The 19,541-nt window shown below is 32.9% G+C and overlaps 1 protein-coding gene across 6 annotated transcripts in view; it reads right to left on the minus strand.

Annotated features, from left to right (window-relative positions):
- The window catches only part of SMC4 (structural maintenance of chromosomes 4), a 35,337-nt gene that overhangs the window by 14,031 nt on the left and 1,765 nt on the right, over nucleotides 1-19,541 (minus strand). For 3 of the 6 annotated variants that reach the window (XM_036347046.1, XM_036347047.1, XM_036347050.1), the window contains 11 exons: nucleotides 18,870-19,048; nucleotides 18,225-18,416; nucleotides 16,501-16,677; nucleotides 9,620-9,784; nucleotides 9,247-9,374; nucleotides 8,664-8,804; nucleotides 7,771-7,921; nucleotides 6,363-6,527; nucleotides 3,893-4,126; nucleotides 1,977-2,162; nucleotides 314-475 (listed from right to left, as the gene is read on the minus strand). In XM_036347046.1, coding sequence (XP_036202939.1) covers nucleotides 314-475; nucleotides 1,977-2,162; nucleotides 3,893-4,126; nucleotides 6,363-6,527; nucleotides 7,771-7,921; nucleotides 8,664-8,804; nucleotides 9,247-9,374; nucleotides 9,620-9,784; nucleotides 16,501-16,677; nucleotides 18,225-18,416; nucleotides 18,870-19,048 — 1,880 coding nt within the window. Of the gene's footprint in view, nucleotides 1-313; nucleotides 476-1,976; nucleotides 2,163-3,892; nucleotides 4,127-6,362; nucleotides 6,528-7,770; nucleotides 7,922-8,663; nucleotides 8,805-9,246; nucleotides 9,375-9,619; nucleotides 9,785-14,375; nucleotides 15,658-16,500; nucleotides 16,678-18,224; nucleotides 18,417-18,869; nucleotides 19,049-19,541 lie in introns of those variants that run through there. The other 3 variants (XM_036347049.1, XM_036347048.1, XM_036347051.1) reach the window with 3 other exon arrangements.

Below are 19,541 nucleotides of genomic sequence, written 5' to 3' on the forward strand. Positions count from 1 at the left end.
AAAAATAGATTAGAGGTTCCTTGGGGAATGGGGAGAATATGGGCAGTGACTACTAATGTGCATAAGGCTTCTTTTGGGGGTGATGAAAATAATTGGGAATTACAGTTAATCAGCATTGTGAATATACTAAAACTCACTGAACTGTATATGTTAAAATGGTGAATTTTATGGTATGTGAACTATATTTCAATAAAGGTTTTGTTTTTTCAAAGTAATTATTGATGGAAGTAAAAATGAAAAGCTAGAATTCAAAAATTTAAAAACAATAATTGGCACTTAATTAAATTATTTGTAGCTTTTTATGAGCACCTACCTTATCCAGACCTATAAAGGTCGCAACTCCAATATTTTGTCTTTTAAGGAAGTTGACACATTCTTGGGCTGTATCAATAGAGTCAACAACAATGTAGTCTAATGCCCGACAACAGGATGAAATAGCAACATCATATTTTTCATCAATTGCTCCTAAGTCCCCCTAATATAATAGGGGTAGGGGGAGAGAAATCAATGTATAATAAGCAAGGAATTAGGCACAGGATCATATAACTATTCATAAAGATTTTGCAAACTACTCTTAATTGAAAAACTATACTTACACATGAATTTAAAAAGTACAAGAAGGGCACACAATGAAAAATGTCTTCCTGTCATTCAACTAATTTTTAATCTACTGTTTAAAAGGTCATGAATATGCAGATTTTAAACTTTTAATGAAAGCATAAAATGAAAGAATTGCTTTCACTGCATAAAAATTAAAAACTGAGAATTTGAAACCTAAAAGTACTATGAGCAAAGTAACTTAAAACTCTTAATTATTCAAAGCCATCTAAGATGATGAACATCCTAATGAAACACATTTGCCTACTTATCAATCTATAATAAATTAGCTACCAAGCAACATTCACTGATTAGCTTTATTTTTCCCTGACGCAAATGAATAGGATCAAATTGTGTATCTTTGAGAAAAAAAGGTGGAAATCACTTAACATTTAGATAGGAAGCTACTATACTGGGCAATTTTCACTTGTGCTTGTGAATCACTCTCTTCCGCTTCCTTCTCTGGAATGCTGACTCAGGGATTGCACCAACTGGCTCCTTTGGCTCTCTAGCTTTAGCTAATGCGAGGCACCAGCTAGAGAAACGGGTAGGGTAGGAGATGAATCAGGTTGAAATATATATTTTCTCCTGAACACCCTCTAGTCATGGCCACAGCTTCCTTCCCTCTTCAGTCTCAGGAGCAGGAATGGTCTCCACTATTGCTAGCCTTGGGTTTCTAAATATCCCTTGTTGATGTTCCTAAACTCTAGGCACATCCTTTGGTATAATGGTATAAAACCCAGAATACAATTATCAAATGCTTAAAAAAAAAGTATGGAGTAGTTTTGTTAAAGTTTACCATTACGAAAGTTTTGTTTCCCTTGAAATTAAAATTATAATTATCCAAACCAAACCCCCCCCCCAACCCCTTTTTTAACTGAGAGAATCCATACTACCAAGAATTTTACCATCCCTGAGTGTAAGTACAAATGTTTAAAATTGAACATCCTTTAAAATAAACAAAATGTGCCCTAGCCATTTTGGCTCAGCGAATACAGTGTTGGCCTGTGGACTGAAGGGTCCTGGGTTTGATTCTAATCAAGGCCATGTACCTCGGTTGAGGGCTCAATCCCCAGTAGGGGGTGTACAGGAGGCAGCTGATAATGATGTTCCTCTCTCATCGATGTCTCCCTCCCTTCCTCCCTCTTGCTCTAAAAATCAATAAAGCAGTTACATTTAAATTAGTGTGACTTCAAATGGCAGCTGGCTGCCACTGTGACACTTGTTCATCATGAAGATTTATTTCATAAAATAAATAAAAATGTTATTTTATACAGTGACACTCAATATACACTTCTTTAAGTCAAGGCAAGACAATTATTTACAATGTTTTTCTTGAGAGAAAAATGTGTAGTTATTTCCAAATAAATCTACTTTACCAATCTTCCATATATTCCTGGAATCCTGCCGGATTTTTTTTCTTGAATTATTGCATCAAGGACTTTCCCTCTACTTTGATTCATTGCTAAGGAACTCTTTGCCTCTTCAACTTTTTGGAAAAGATCACGAACCAAACTTTTGCATTTTATTTCTTCTTGCGTAAGTTTTTGAAGTTCGTTTTCTTTCTAAAAGTGAAAAGTAAAACAAAACAAAATGAATCCCATAATTCTATGCCTAAATCACAGCACAGAATTAACTGTAATGCCTCAAAAAAAGAAAAGGCCAACAATAAACACTTAAACCAGAACTAAGGGACCATACTGCAAATGCTGGTTTGGTTTTGAAAAAATGTGGATGGATTTTCTATGTTAAAAAGGGCATAAATTGTTTGGATAATGAAGATATATGCAGCATGGTTCTAGGAGCAATGTACTGACTGATAAGAGCAAGTAGTGCCGGGGCTGTGGAAATCCCAGTTTGAAGCCACACAGTTATGCATAATGTGTCCTAACTCTTAAATTCTGTACTAATAAGAAAGCAGGCTTTGTACAAGGCCCTAAATATGGGTGACCCCGGCAGGACTATGGTTATACTGTGTTATGCTTTCTAAATAATAATGAACATTTATTAAATAAACAAAAAAACATTAAAAAAGCAGAGCTCTAAAATGAAGGGGCACATGATGAGTGAATTATACTGCTATACAAAAATGTCAGACTGCCAAAAGAAGAGGAACCACCCACATGCACACAAAAATTCAAATTCCCAGTTGCTAAATCTCCAATTTAGAGCAGCCATTTTTTCTAACTGACATTCTCATTTCCTGGCTTTAAATTATCACCTCTATTACGAGTCACACTAGTATAAAGTAAAAGCTTGAGTTATAGTTACAACTTATCCAAAAATAAACTGAATTACTAGGGAGGAGATAAGAAGTGGTCACTGGATATAATTTAAGTTTACATTTAAATTCTACATGATCAAGAAATTCCCAGATGACCAAGTAGTGTACATGTACTAAAATAGGGGAAAAAATAAAAACAATTTCCAAAATTATAGTTTCTCTTCAGATAGCACTTTCTATTGCCATCTTGCCTAATGAGGCTTTTGGAAGATTCAAGTTACGAAGTTCCTTAGATAGATAATTCACTCAAGAATAGGAGCACCAATGGGCTAAACTAGGTTATCTTGATTACTTTAAAACAGTTTCTAGTCCCAACAATAAAACCACATCCATAAATTTTAAAAAATTACATTAATATAGTTAATTTGCATATTCATTCACAGAGATATTTATGGTTTTCCATTTATTCTTGCGTAAGTTGTCTAGACATAGATGTAGGGAAACACAAACTTCTTTTTGTTTAAATTCCATGGGAAATAATGGTGGTGGTAGCATTGTTATTTGCTGTTCGATGATCCTGGGTAGAATACAGCAAGTTTCTTGATAGTCTCAGTTCTTATCAGTTGGAATACTATACTACTAGCCCCGTTCTTTTGGGCAGTATTAACACTAAATGAAAACAAAAAATCTATACAAATGCTTCTTGACTTAGGATGGGGTTACATACCAATAACCTGACTGGAAGTTGAAAATACCATTAACTAAAAAAATGCATTTAATACACCTAACCTACCGAACACCACAGCCTACTTAAATGTGCTCCCAACATTTACATTAGCCTACAGTTTGGCAAAATCATCTAACACAAAGTCTACTTAATTATCAAGTGTTAAATATCTCATGTAACTTATGTTTATCACTTTCACACCATCATAAAGTTAAAAAATCCTAAGTTGGGGACCATCTGTAACCAGTCACCTCAAATGTTGAAATTAAAAAATAAGAAAAACATATATACAAAACTTGGGTTGATAAACGATGTTCAGGTGAAATACAGAAGCCAAGATTTACCTCCTTTAACTCGCGTTCAGTTTGAGGGAGTTTTGCTTCTATCTCTCTGATTGCAGCTTTCCTTTCTTTGAGAGTCTCCGAAGCTGCAATTAGAGCTTCCTTGGCTTTACTTAATTGAGACACTGCAGTGTTATGCCGACTGAGATAGATATCAAGCTCTGACTGGGCTACATCCATCTTTGAACGGGCTTCATTTACCAATTTGCTGAAACCCATAAGTTCTTTCTCTTGACTCTGTTAAAATATGATAAGACATCATATTGTGTTTTCAAACTTAAACTGAAATAGAAACCATGTATTTTGAATTCAACTTAAGAGATTCTACAAGCATAATATATACAGTTAAATAATTCTTACAAGAGGAATGGACTGTTTTGCTGTATATAATCTTTCCCAACTGATTTCACAAGAGCTTAATGAGGTATATATTAGTATGCTCATTTTAGAAGTCCTATATCCTATATAACAAAAGGTTAATATGCAAATAGACGGAATGGCAGAATGACCAGTTACTATGACATGCATTGACCACCAGGGGGCAGACGCTCCCACAGAAGCCAGGCTCATGGCTGGTGAGCGCCTCTCCCACCTCTGCAGCAGTGCTAAGGACCCCTCGGGGGATGTCCCCCCACGAATGTCATGCACCGGGTCTCTAGTTAAAACGTAATAGTGGTTAAGAGAACAAAAGTTTGGGTCTAAACTCTGGATCCCATGGCCTTTATACATCACTTTACCTGAAATGGTAAGGTCTAAGGACTATTCAGCAGAAAGTTCCCTCAAGTATATTTGTGTTAAACATCTTTAAAAGTTTTAGAGGTAAGGTCAGGGTAATCCTCAACACGTCATTATTTGATGTGTAGAAATTTTGGGCTACTATGATGGGCTGTGTAGAAAGAGCCTATGTATTAGAATAATGGTTTAAGAAAGGCCCTTACAAAAGGCCCCTTCATTTCATACAAAAAGGAATAGGCCCAGAAACATGAGGGTCCATCCAACGTCATCAGATGGTTTAAATGTTTGATGGCGAAACTCACGAACACTAACACACCCCTCTCTCACTATATTCTAGACACTATTTTGAATGCCTTTGGTATTTGTTAATTCCATGAAATAACAATTCTATGAGGTAAATACCATCATTATGTTCATTTTGAGGAAACTGAGATCAGAGTTTAAATAATTTGTTCAAAAGCACTCCCCCATAAATGGCGGAGCCTCTTTTTTTTAGCTAATGCTGAGGAATGAAGACACCTGAATGTGAGTCCTGGCTTTTTCACTAACAAAGGGTACAAAGGCACATGGGAATACTCAGTATACATTAGTTGAACAAATGTGAAAACTACATTCATAATGTATTCCATTATGAAAGCCACTATATTATCCATTGCCACTTTACCATATGGGCATCCCACTTATAAAGTTTTGTAGTATAACATTAGAATATGTCCTATTTCAAAATAGAATCTATTATATCTGTAATGAAAAAACAACAACAAACCAACACTTTATTGAGGAATAATTAAAAGACAAAGGGTGTACACAAGTCTGTAATTTATGTACATAAAGTCAATTTAATTCAATTATCATTACTTATTAAAACAGTGGTTCTCAACCTTCTGGCCCTTTAAATACAGTTCCTCATGTTGTGACCCCCAACCATAAAATTATTTTCGTTGCTACTTCATAACTGTAATGTTGCTACTGTTAAGAATCGTAATGTAAATATCTGATATATAGGATGGTCTTGGGCGACCCCTGTGAAAGGGTCGTTCAATCGCTAAAGGGGTCGCGACCCACAGGTTGAGAACCGCTGTATTAAAACGTGGTGAAATACAAAGACAGCTAAAATTTGTGCTTATAATATTCGTTACATTAATCAAATGATAAAGTAATGTAATAGCTATCTAACATTTAATTTCTTAATTTCAAGGCACTTATGAGTATACATATATTTTATTTTTACAAAGATTCATAAGATAGGTATTATTTTTTGCTACTTTGAGGAATATGACTTGGAGACATAATCTATACAAGATCAGAGATGACTTGAACCAAAAACTAATATAAGGGCTGTAGTTTTAAACTATTACATAAGAGCTATAGAAGCAAAGAAATGGGATATCGACCTGTGTGCTTAGTGTGTCTGGGTTTTTATAGTTGGTTACCAATTAAGTTACCAAGAAAATAAGATGAAAAAGAAAATTTGATGATGAAATCAGTAGACTCAACAAAGAATGGCATATTTAACAAAATATTGGACATGTTACATTTTCTGTGACCACTATAAATTCTAACTCAGATAATAATAATAAAAAAAAAGGCAGAAAAGACAAAGATTTTTTAGGAATGTTAGCTTAGATATTAAAGGTCCAAACTTCTTCTTCTAACAGGTCAGTTTTAACTATTACTACAAAAACAATCAAGTTAAAAAAAGCCACTAAAATAAACACCAAGTGATGATGAATCTTACTTCCTTTTCTTTCTGAAGCCCTTGTGTTTCCTGTTTAAGGCTATCCATCACTTCCTTTAATTTTCCTTCTTCTTTCTCTTTTTCCTTCTCAAGGGTATTCTTTCTAGTTGTTGTCTCAGTTATGATACTCTCACTCTTGGCAGGTATACTTTCAAATTCTTCTACCTAAGATTATAAAACAAATTAAAGGTATAGGAGCATGTGTCTAAGGCATCTAATACTACTGTATTTAGATTTGAATTAGTTGGTTTCAACAAGTACTTTTTTCTCTCTGTGATAGAAAAGGGTATCTGTAAAGGATATCTGCAAGTATTTTCTTAACCATTTACTGAAATTTCTATATCTCATTCTAATGGTAAAGCTAATTCTATGAATCCCTGATTCCTTATGAATAAAATTCTCCCTGCCTGGGTCAATTTCAGGCGATAATTATCCTTTCACCTATTAAAACGCTCGGACTACATGAGATCTCTTAAAACTATCCATCATAGTACATTAAAACTTACCACAAATTACCTTTACTAGTATACCCCGTAGCTTCCCTCAAATCCTAAGATCTTTCACAACTTTACCCTTCCGGAGTTACCATGTAGGACTACTATTTCATTCCATTACTACCAATAACCACTTACCCACATTTGATGCCTAAAGGCCAACTATATAACAGTTACATTTGGCTATTTGTCCAATTTAGGGGTTACTCCCAAATCCATATGGTATTTTGTTTATTCTGATGATCTAGTACTAGCAAAGTTCAACATTTCCTTAAATGATGTTCCTCAAACATTGATTCATGTAAGATTTGTCATTATACCAAGCAGAAAGTATTTTGTGAACAAATACATTTAGAAAATGCTTATAAGGTAAAACAAAGCCAATATTATAATTACTGTGTAATTACATGGTAAAAAGCTTTTTTTGGGGAAAAGTGCTTAGGTGTCATATCTATTAGTATCTGATAGAGCAATGAGCATAGTTAGAAAAGGTCCCAAATTAATTATTAGAGTCTGGCCCCTAGCAAGGTAGGCATTCTGATCCAAAGTTGTTTTTTGTTTTTTTTAATAAAAACACTTCGTTGTAAATTACCAGTTCCCCCTTCCCTCCTTTATAAGGAGGAACTCAATTTAATTTTTGTAAGAGGTAGGCAATACTTTTAAGTCTATAATACATAACAAAGAATAATGTTTCTCCAACGTTTATCAGAAACATGCTCTAAAACTCAAATTCAATGAATGTTTTGGGGAAAGCATCAGTTTCAGAGATGAATCTTAAACACAATATTCAGAATCCCCACGCACTCTCTTAGATAATAAGGGGCAAGCACATCCATAAAAAATCATAAAATCTAGATCTGATATGCAGACATTAAATTTTAAGAAATTTTTAGAAATTTTTCCCTAAAACCCACCTTTTCTTTATCTTTTTGAAGTTGTTTCTCCAGTTTTTTGGCCTTACTTGAAGCATGTTTTAATTTTTCTCTAACTTGAACATCTTCCAAATCTAGTTGTGTAAATTTTTCTTTGTTCTCCTCAATATATTTTGTAATTTTATTCAGTTTCCTAGCAAAGCAAGAAAATAATCAATCGTTATTTTTGGATATTCAAGTATTTAAGGCATATTATACCCTGCCTGGGATATTTCCTCTATAAACGTATCCAAGCCTTTAAAAGGTAGGGTCCTAAAATAGCCTATTTTCAAGTTGATCCTACCTTCCCCCCCATATTTGAGGAAGCCAGTAAGTGATTATGAGAGTTATTTTGCCCTTCTACGCTGGATGGGAAATACTACATTCCCCATGGACTACGATATCTAGGCATAAAATTTTTTTATCATAAAACTTAAAGAATAAAAAAGAAAAATCATAGGTAAGAGATATTAATTTCATTAAATGTTAGCATAAAAAAGCCATGAACAAAACATTTAAACAAATCTTACCTAAAATAACCCCAATTCTACCTCAATTACATCTGTGAACTCTTTATTCTTAAAACAATCCGTCAGATTAATAAATACTTATTTTTGCTGTGAGGTTTTGTTTATGGAATTCTGCCACAAGGGGGTAGCATCCTCCATTATTTTAAGACTTTAGCATTGAGCACTCAAATCTGTAATGATGACTGTACTGGATGCAGGGCAATTAAATGTTTCGTTTTTGTCTGCAAAAGGAGACCATTTTATATGCTGGCAAATGTATTATACTTATGTGCTGCCAACAAGTTTATATATAGACACATACACATACAGGTAATAAAATTAACTGAATTTAAATACTTCTAGTACTACTTTCCAAAAAATTATTACTTCTCTACATCTTTTACAGCTTTATTCTTAGCTTTCATTTCATTTGATAGCATACTGCTCTTCTCATTAATTTCTTTGGTATCTTCATTAATTTTTTCCTTTTGAGTTTCCATTTCAGCAACTCGTTTCTGCAGATCATGACTAGAGGGAGAAAAAGAAATTGGAGATGCCAAAATGTCATTTTTAAAATTATGTAATGATTTTAGTAAAACTAGCCATTTCTAAAATATTATTAACTACAGCCAATTTACAAAAACCTGGGGCTATTGAAGGATGTGTGTATGGAAAAAAGGGGGAGGGGGAATAGCAACCTAGGTGGAACAAAATAGGTTCCATTTATAAACAAAATTATGTCTGTCACAGGAATTAAAAAGTATATATAAAACTATTAAGTATAGTAACAAATACTTGTGAGCCCACTTCCCAACTTAAAGTAGGATTCTTTAAAAGTCAACTTTAATACTATGGTGAACAACCGCAATTTAATGAATATCACATAAAATAATTTTTATACTTCACATCTCTCTAACATAGGAAAAGAAAACGGGATTTGACTTACTGTCAGATACATTAAGGTACTTACATGTAATATTGACAAACATGATTCTTTTTTCTAAATATTTCATTTTCCAAGGTAAGAAATTCAATTGCTATGTTTTTCTCTCCTTCTAAGGCATCTTTTTCCTTTTCCACCATCTTAACTCTGTTTAACTACAAAAATCAATAGTGTATAGATTGTTAAAAAAAACACTTCAAATGTACAACCTGAATTTAAAATATGCCAAAATGAGATAAAACATATAAACTGCATTAAAATGTTAATAAAAAATATAACATTCAATCTAAAATAGCAAACATTTTTCAATTAAAATCTATAGTAACTTAAATATTTGATTCCTAAAATTTGTTAATAAATGAAACATTCTGATTTAAACAAAAATCTACAAGAGATTCACCTTCTCTCCTCTGTGTTCATTCAATATTTCAACTCTTCGGCACAAGACTTTAATAGGTTCATTTAGCCGTCCACAACCAATTATATCTTCTAAATATTCAAGCATACCCTCATCATGTTCAGTCTGGCCTTTTGGTTTCATCATAGCAATCTGTTCAACTTCACCCTTTAAAAAAAGCCGTATTTTACACTCATTGTGTATGTTTAGCTACATCAACTTTAAATTAGGAACAATTAACAAATCCATTAATAACTAACAATTAAATTTATTAAATCAGTAGTTTGGAGATTTAATAAGATACAAATAAAAAATGTTCCCTTGTCCGGCCAGTGTGGCTCCATGGTTGAGTGTCAACCTATGAACCAGGAGGTCACAGTTTGATTCCCAGGTCAGGGTACATGCCTGGGTTGTGGGCTAGATTCCCAGTGGGGGGCATGCAGGAGGCAGCCAATCAATGATTCTCCCTCATCATTGATGTTTCTATCTCTCTCCCTCTTCCTCTATGAAATTTAAAAACAAAACAAAAAAACTTCTCTCCACTGATATTCTTGACAATTTAAATTTCACATAAGGGGTTAAGAAATGTGTATTTATACTCCCTTGTATAAACTCTTGTAGTATACACCCACATATACACAGAGGCAAAGGAAGATCCCCTGTTTACAATGTTCATTCAATACAAATAAAACTATTAACTTTTCTACTAAGCAAGTTTGTTATTCATATAATCTACAATTTGATTATTGTGGAAACATTATCAACTACTAATATAATTAGAGCTCCTGCTTTAAAACCAGGAATTTTTAAAAAGACCCTTCAATGGTTATCCTGTCTCAAGGTGGTTAATATTATTAAACTTTCTATATAAATCTGGTATTATAAGTTGCTCAAGTGCTGGGCTTCATAAGGATGCCTCAAAGTTCTCACTTTCTAAAAGCAACACTATTAACTGGAAAAGGAAATGACCTATTTTTCTCATGGTAATAATAGAAGAAATCCAACTGACTGAAAACTAAAGGTCCTGTTACATGACACTGAAAAACTTTTGTTTGCAATCATTAATGCTAAATTTTGAATTGTAATTAAAATCTTAGAAGAACATTACATATTAGTATTTATGTAGTTTAATTACAAAGAGAAAAGAAGAAAGAAATCCACAACCAGTAACCTTTAAGGCTGACTGCCAGGCAGTCATTTGGTTTGGTAGTAGAGAAAATTTTGTCTAAACATGCTCAGACAAAATGCTGCTACTTTACTTCAGAGAAGTAGCCTGCTTGTACTCTACATCCTATTTATAACAGAAGGGACAGGCTAGTAGAAAAAACAACAATATTCCTTTATTTCAGAAAAATAGCAAAGACAAAAGAAAAAAATTTACACATTTAAAACGAACATATTACTCTTTCTCAATTTAAATATTTATTTATGAATGAACTCTAAAAATTTGGGGTAAAACTTGATCATGAAAAAGCGTCATTATTTACCAAAAGCCTCAACATAATTATGAAAAGTTAAAAAAATTAAAGATAAAACATCTCATTTTAAAATCTACTCATTGACAGGAATAATCTTTAATATTTATACATCATCATCACATTTTCTACTTTGACAACAAAGGAGCACATGATTATCAAATACAAAGTGAAATGTTATCTAAAGAGCCTGTTTATATTTTCTGTAATCTTCAGTATGTATGAATTAGTGTTTAAAATATGTAGGCACTTATTTACATTAAGTATTTATTTTATTCTGCTTTCAGTGACTAGTTCTTTCCAAATATTTGCAGCAATAGTTTAAGTTTTAGACAAAATTTAAGTCTGGACAAAAATATCCAAAGCTTTGCATTACAATAGGGTGAATCCCAGCCATTGTAGAAGCCGTGTTATTCAAAATTTTTATAAGCAAGGTTATCAACATTGACATTACTGACATTTTGCACTGGATATATTTTGTTGTGGGGAGCTATGCTAGGCTTCTTAGGATGTTTAATAGTATCTCTGACCCTGAGCCACTAGAAGACAGTAGCATCTCCCCTTCCCCAGCTGTAATAACTTAGATTGTCTCCATGCAAAACTACCCTCAGCTGAGAACCATCGATATACTTGTTTAAATCTTTTGGGTTAATATTAATAATCCAAGTAACAAATATAATAGCTGATGCCTGATATTAAAACTATGCCAAGAAAACTCATATCTGAGTCAAATGGCACAGTGTACATTTTTCAGATAACCAAAAGTTGGTATTCAATATACCAGTTTACATTGATAAAAATATTCCTAAAGACATCACATTTTTCCTGGCCAAATTACTCACTGAAGAGATGGACTACCAGTATTAGGAAACTGCCCAGCTTTGGGCATAGTAGTTACTTATTTTTGGTTATTTGTTCCTCCTCCCTCCTCCCTCAATTAAAATGAAGAACATACAGTTGTAATTTCTTTTCATCAACAAGGTTGCCCAGTTGAAAATAGGTATCAACATGAAAGCCAAGGGCATTTATGAATCCAAATAGTTCCATCTCAAGTCCCATATACCATTCAGTTTTAGATTGTTTTATTATATGGCATGCAAAAAATTTACTTTTTTACCAGTTATCAGATTAACACTATTGAATCAACAAGCTGTGAGAACATTTAGGCCTCTACTTGTCACTTGACTATTAGGACTGCTATGGCATTCCAATGGCAACCTTGGACTTTTCTTGTGTCTGTTTCTTTATGTCCTTTGCCTGCCTTACCACCTTCTACTATTTGCTTTCTTATTTCTTTTTCCATTTTGTGCCATTTTATATATAATATGTGAGTTGATAATCTGTGCCCAGAGGACCATATCTTTATTTTGCAGAGATGTTACCTATTCCACGGGAAATTATAAAACATAATTTTAATTTTAGGACAATAAAAATACATTTGAGAGATAATTTTAAAGCATCAATCTGACTTATTTTTTTGCTATTATTTATTACAGACTGCTTTAAATTAGGTTCAAAATATATCAGAGACATTAAACTGTGGAAAATATCAACAATGTTTTTATGTGTTTTTTTTGGTTAATCCTCACCTAAGGATTTTTTACATTCATTTTTTACAGACCATGGGAGGGAGGGAGAGTGGGGAAGAGAGAGAAAGAGAGAGGGAGAAACATCAAGGTGAGACAAACACATTGATTGCCCTCCACAAGAGCCCCAACCAGGGTCCGTGATCGAACTGCGGTTGCAATCCAGGTACATGCCCTTGACTGAGTAGTAAACCAGCGACCCTCCAGTGCACGGTCCACTGCTCTAAACACTAAGCCATACCGGCCAGGGCTCAACTATGGTTTCTAAGAGTATCACAGGAATAGCAAGCATACTTCAAGAGAATATTTATACTACAAAGGCTTAAATATTAACTTCTTGTGATTCAGCTATACCATTCTTTGGTAATTTAATTTACAGGAATACAACATAAAAATCTATGAGGAGTAAGTAGGTATGATTCTTTTTCAAAAAATTCAAATTTTAGCAAAAGCATGAACCACAGGAACTCAAGAAAAAAACTTTCCCCTCTCTAATAAGGCCTACAAGATTCTAAAGACAGACATGAGTGTTTGCATCACAAATAGCCCCTAATTATTGAACTTTAAATTTTTATCTAGTCTTAATCTTTTTATTTTCTCCATTTTCACTGTAAATTAATGTCCTTTATCTTTTAAAAATATTTTTTTATTGATTTCAGAGAGGGTGGGAGAGGGAAAGAGGCAGAAACATCAATGATGAGAGAAAATCATTATCTGTCTAAAATAAGTATACTAATAGAAAGGATGATGCTTTAGTGGCTGGACTGCTTGATATCATTTCTGGTTGCTTCTGAGTAGCCTATTTTCTTTCATAGTTAAGGCTGTTGAACAAGATACTTTTGGGTAACTGAGGTATTACTGATAAAGTTAAAAATTTCATTGATCCAGCAAAGACTTATTTCTACAGACTAAAAGACCGTAACCCAAATAGTTTGTATGTCATGCCAGACTTAGAACTATCCTGGAAAGAGATGGATAGGTTAACAATTCAGACCTAAGTTAATCTAATCTCCAAATTATTAAATAATAAGAAAAAAATCTTGATTCTTGTCTTAAATTTTAATGAAAAAATTTTAATATAAACACAAAGCATATGAAGTTGAAAAGTTTGACGCCTTGAAGGGAGCAAATGCATCCAAATCAACTAAACCTAAGTTATAAGTCATAATCACCACAAAATGCTTCAGAGTTAATCAAAACCTACCTGTTACACCGATAGGTATTATAATAAGACAAAGGCTCCCAAATCAGGTATATATAAATGAATGTTCAAATATGGAAAGTACAATGGTCAATTATTATCAAACACCTTATAAAAGCATGTAGTAAGTGCCCGTAAGGACAAGAACAGGATTTAACCATCTTTGTATCATTTATAGCATCTTAGCATAGTACTCTTCATTAGGTACTCATTTGAGTGATCAACTGATAAAACTTTAAATGGTTTCAAATACTAGAAATGTATTCTAGAAGAATGTACTAAAACAATATAAACACTGTAAAAAAAAATTCACCCTATGGACTTCTGCTGAACATGATCCCTGGCCAGTGTATACATTTTATTCAAAGTAATCACTTATGTCTTAGATGGTGGTATTATGATATCTCTACATATCCAGCCTCCCAAACCACAGCTCGTTTTTAAGATAAATGTTATTCAGTGGGAGGGAAAGGAATAAAAACCACATTCTTACTTACCTTCAAATGCTTTAAATCTCTAGTACAGGAATCGAAGATTTTGATAAGGAACTAAATAAAAATCCATAGTAACCACTGCAACTTTCCCTCAAACTTTTAAATGAGGCATCATTAGTTCTACCTAGTCTAATCCCTTTCTTCTTCCTACCAGGTGAGTTCCTAAAGTTCTTACTTGTAAATTTAATCAAATGGAATTTAATCTGTTAACTTGGAAAGTTACCTTGGCATTAAAAATATTTAAAACAATTTAATTGTTAAGATGACATAAAAAGATTGATATTATCATGAGGACAAATGGCTTCAGTATCTTAAGTACTTGAGAAATACATAGTTAATATAAAGTTGACAATTTAAAAATTATTCTTATTTTTTTTGGGAAGCTGTTACGTTATTTAACTTCCTTTATTATTGAACTATGGAGAGAGGCTGCACCAAGGAAAAAAATTACTCTTACAAGGATTAAAATGCAGCCCACTTTATTTTAATGTCTTTGCACATGTGTTAAACTTTGATTATCCCAGGAAAACAGTAAATAGCAAATTATAAACAATAGATACGATTCTTGCAAAATGGTATAATTATCAAATTTATTATTATAAAGGGATATAACTTTTCATCCATAATTAATTAAACCGAATTTCAAAACATAAAGTCCACAAAACAGTTAAATTTTATTGTTAAAAACCCTACAAAGTTTTAATTCCACGTTGTGTTAACTCAAATCTTAGATCCAGAGCTGACTTCCCAACATTTAAAAAAAATTAGTTTGGGTTATAGAAGTATTACAAATGTACTGTGCCTGGTAACAAAAGGTATTAATATAAGTCATTTCAGAATGATTCTTATTTACCTTGTACATACACTGTGCATGTCTAAAAGTAATATTTTCTTTTAAAAATATAGTTGAGGAACAAAGATAAAAAATGAAAAAAGGGGTTAACATTTTGTAAGTTTGTTATTGGAACATTCACGTCATCCTAACAAAACTTTTAGTATCAAATAAAAATTCCCAATTTAGTGTAAAATCAATAGGACAAGATACTAAAGAATATTAGCAACTATTTCTATGTCAAAATACAGTTTTTTGCTTTAATTATAATACTCTTGGTGATTCTGGACAGGGCACAGAAAAAGAGAGCCTCAAAATTTTTTTTTAATACACCTGACAAAGCTATGCTTTACACTAAAAACTTTTTAAGAAAGTAGTACATAAAGAAGGGATTTTTTTTTACCAAGCAATTCTGGTAGAATATACCCTTACCCAAATAAAGAATACAGGTTTTCTAATAAAAATCAACTTAACACCAGGTATTTAATTTTATACCCCTTTAAAAAAAACGTTAACAGTCGTGATACTTAAGAATGAAATATCAGTTACTCTCTGATCTTCCAATAGTGGTTTCAAATAGGCCATTCTAACCAAAACAAAAACCAACTTGAGTAAAGCTTTTAACCATTCTAAGTGTTAAAAAAAAAAAAAAGATATTAAATTAAATTAGCTAGATGCTCAAGTAAATTCAGAAAACACCAAGTGTACAGAGTCTTTTTTTGTGTGGCTATATAACATTAGCAGAAATAAGAATAAGAACAAGAGCAAAGGAAAATAAGTATTAGGAGATAATGAATCTCATTTAAAATGTTATCTTAAAGGGAAATACAAACAAAAATGATAAGTAGTTGCTATATCCCTGTCACGCTAAAGCAGCACAATAATATTGGTGTTTAATGTTTATTTCACTACGCCAATATTTACGTGCTGCTAGAGCGGAACAAGTATGTCAGTCCACTCAAACATGAGCATCTGATGATGAAAATACAGTTTTGAGTGAATTTCCTTAAATTTCTAGAGCAGCAAATAATGATTCGCATCTTGACTATAGTATGTAAACCATGATGTGCTGCTATAGTACTTTAAGGCCTAAAAATACAGGATTCATCCAACAGGGGTATTCCCCCTAAACTTTATTGGGGAAAAAATACACACACTCACACACACACACACACACACACACACACACACACACACACACACAAAAAAAAACACCACACACAAAAAAACTAAAAACAACCCCCCCCACAAAAATAACAGGAATAAGAGGACTTCTAAAGTCTTTAATAAACTTACCTGCAAGATTAAAAATCTGTTATGGTCCAAGTCAATTCCATGGCTTCGAAGAAGATTTCCAACATCCTTAAATGTCTTCTTCTTCCCACTTATGTGATAGACAGAAGTATTATCTCTGTAGGCCGTCCTGGATACATAGAAGTTACTGTTAGGAATGACTTCATAATCATCCCCTTCCTGTTTTGAGGAAAAACAAAACCAGAAAACAATTTTGGTATTAAGTTACTGCTCCACATTTTACTCACGTCATATTGAAACTAATTATATGGATTAAAAATTTTAAAGAACATGCACATAAACCTGCAATAGTTCTCAGAAATAACCTTCTTAGTAAAGAATACTTTTCAAAGTTGTTTGATTCCTTCCTCAGAGATCACAAAAACCAAAAAGCCAAACCAAATAAATGAAAACAAAACAACCCCCCCTCCCCCTGCAAACAAGCCTAAAAAACGTTTGACTGAGAAAAAGAGTTGATGAATGGGGACAAGAATCTGACTATATCCAAAACAAACTCACATGAATTATTAAATCATGTTGATAGATTAAATTACTAGTCCATTAAAAAAATCTGCAAAGAATGAAAGGAAAAAAAGAAGGCAAGCAGTAATGAGGTGATACGGCTTTTTTTTTTTTCCCCGGAGGGGGAGGGGAAATATACTTTTAATTGAAGGTAAAAAGAATTGTAAAAAATTGACAACTGTATTCCCCACATTAAAAAAGAATCAGATTTAAAAAGTGAAGCACAAATCTACCTTATTTAAACTCACTTCCCTTGAAAAGCTGTCATTTTGAAATTATGACTTAAAATTTACATGAATCAAATGTACCTAATAGGCAATGGAACAAAATCTGATATATTAGCAATCTATTATCCAATTCAAATTGTACAATAAAAACCTAAGAAACAAAAAGAGAGAAAAAAACCTAAGAAACAAAATTAAAATAGATGCCACTGTGTAGATTTAAAGCCCTGTATATTTAAAAAACAAAAACAAATTAAAACCTATGAGCCAAGTCACATTTCTTCTCATTGTGTAATTAAATTTCTATATTTTTAGGTTCTGGCCATTTTTCAACCATGAATTTTCAAAGTTAATTATTAATCAGAAGAGAAAAAAACCCTATACCAACAAAACCGTGTAAATAATTTGAACATTTTACCTATAATTGTCTCCTTTTCTAGAAAACAAAGGTGTTAGCTTGACCCATCTCCTGTTTTGAAAGGGTAGTTTAAACCGAATCAAAGCTCTTTCATATCAGATACACAGAACTACTAATAACATTCGATTTCATGTGAACTGAAATAACAGATGGTTAAATTTAGGCAACTGTTACATTTTCAAGTTTAGGTAATTCATCTGAAAGCAATAAAATATAACTTAAAAAAACCAAAAATGCATAGGAGAAGAATGCCTATTTGGCGCTCAGAACATTAAAACTGCTTGATATTTTATTCCAAAAAGGTAAGCACCAACTACTTACTATGAGCTACTTAAAATTAATTTTCCTGGCTAAAAATTTTAATATTTTAAGTTTAACAGCTACCTCCACCACTACTCAAAAAGAAAATATGGTCATGGAGGTAACTAAATCAATAATCTGTTCTGCTTTAACCAGACACTAACTTTAAAACCCAAATTTAAGCCAAAAATAAAACGTGCGATGTATTAAAATTATTTGTATTCCTTACTCAAAGCTGCAAATAACTAGACAAAGTCCCTTACCTTATCAATTATCTTTTGAAAGTGAACTTCCACAGAACAACTCTGAATATCCTTGTGTTCATCAGAATTATGTATTAGTACTGAGAGTTTCTTAGATCTTATTTTTTGTGCTCGATAGCCAAACACGAAAAGCATAGAATCAATAACATTGGATTTGCCACTGCCATTTGGCCCAATAATACAGGAAAAGCGCTGCATAAAAAGAACAGAACAAAAAAATCAAAGTGAAGTTTAAAAGGTCATACTACCGATTTTAAACAACTTGATTTCTTTAACAAGCAGCAAATCTACAAGTATTTTGGTTTTCATTGCTACATAACACAACTTAAATTTTCTTACTACTTTGTCAGAAGCTTTAACACTTTAAAAAGTCCACATTCTAATTCTAACTTTTTACAAAATTCATTCTAATAGTAAAGAGAAAATACTCCTTCAAACAAAAAACTCACCAATTCTATTCAGTGAAAACAACTTTATAATAGGTAAAGAGGTACCAAATATAATCAGATAAAGCTAATTTGTTGTTAAAAGCAAACACCAGGTATGCATCAATCAGGATAAATATAATAGTTACTGGTACAAAATTGAAATATCTTGTAATAACGACTCATTATCTTTCAGTAGTTATTTAAAATGGTCAAATACCTTATGAAAAGGTCCCAGAATTTTTTCCCCAGCATAGGATTTGAAGTTCTGGTTTACAATGTGCGTTATCATAAGTCGAGGAGCTCCAGCTTCATTGGTCATTGCAGGAGGCGGGGGAGGAGGGATGCTATTCAAAATCTCTTCTAAACTTCTATTATCAATTTCCTCACTTGGAGTCTCTAAGTCAGTCAAAGGAAAGGAAAGGCAAAGCGAGGGGTGGGGGGGAAGCCTGCATTAGTGCAATTCGTTCTGAGGACTAGAGCCTACTAATCTCTGGAGAGATGTTATTTAAGAAACACAGGAATCTCTCTTTTCCACTTAAATAGTATTATCCAAGCTCAAAGGCGATCAGAATCTTTCATCTTGATTTTAGTAAAAAAATTCTTCAAAGGAATGCCACCAGTCACAAAAACCTATACAAATCTACTTCTTAGGAGTCAAAACACTACATCCATCATAAAGCCAAGCTGGGAAAACCACAGCAACCCGATTCCCTGCTGCCTCCCATTCGGGTGGTTAAATCCTAAGGCTCTAGATCCAACTGTTCCCGTATTTGAGCTCCTGGAAACTCCACTCCCGAGCCCCACCGACAGTCACAAGGGTTTCATAATGTCATCTCATCACTGGACTCACAAAGGCTACGGTGGCTTCGAGTAAATGATCATCTTCTCT

The sequence above is a fragment of the Myotis myotis genome, unplaced genomic scaffold (assembly GCF_014108235.1).
Source record: "Myotis myotis isolate mMyoMyo1 unplaced genomic scaffold, mMyoMyo1.p scaffold_m19_p_2, whole genome shotgun sequence".
NCBI classification, from domain to species: domain Eukaryota; kingdom Metazoa; phylum Chordata; class Mammalia; order Chiroptera; family Vespertilionidae; genus Myotis; species Myotis myotis.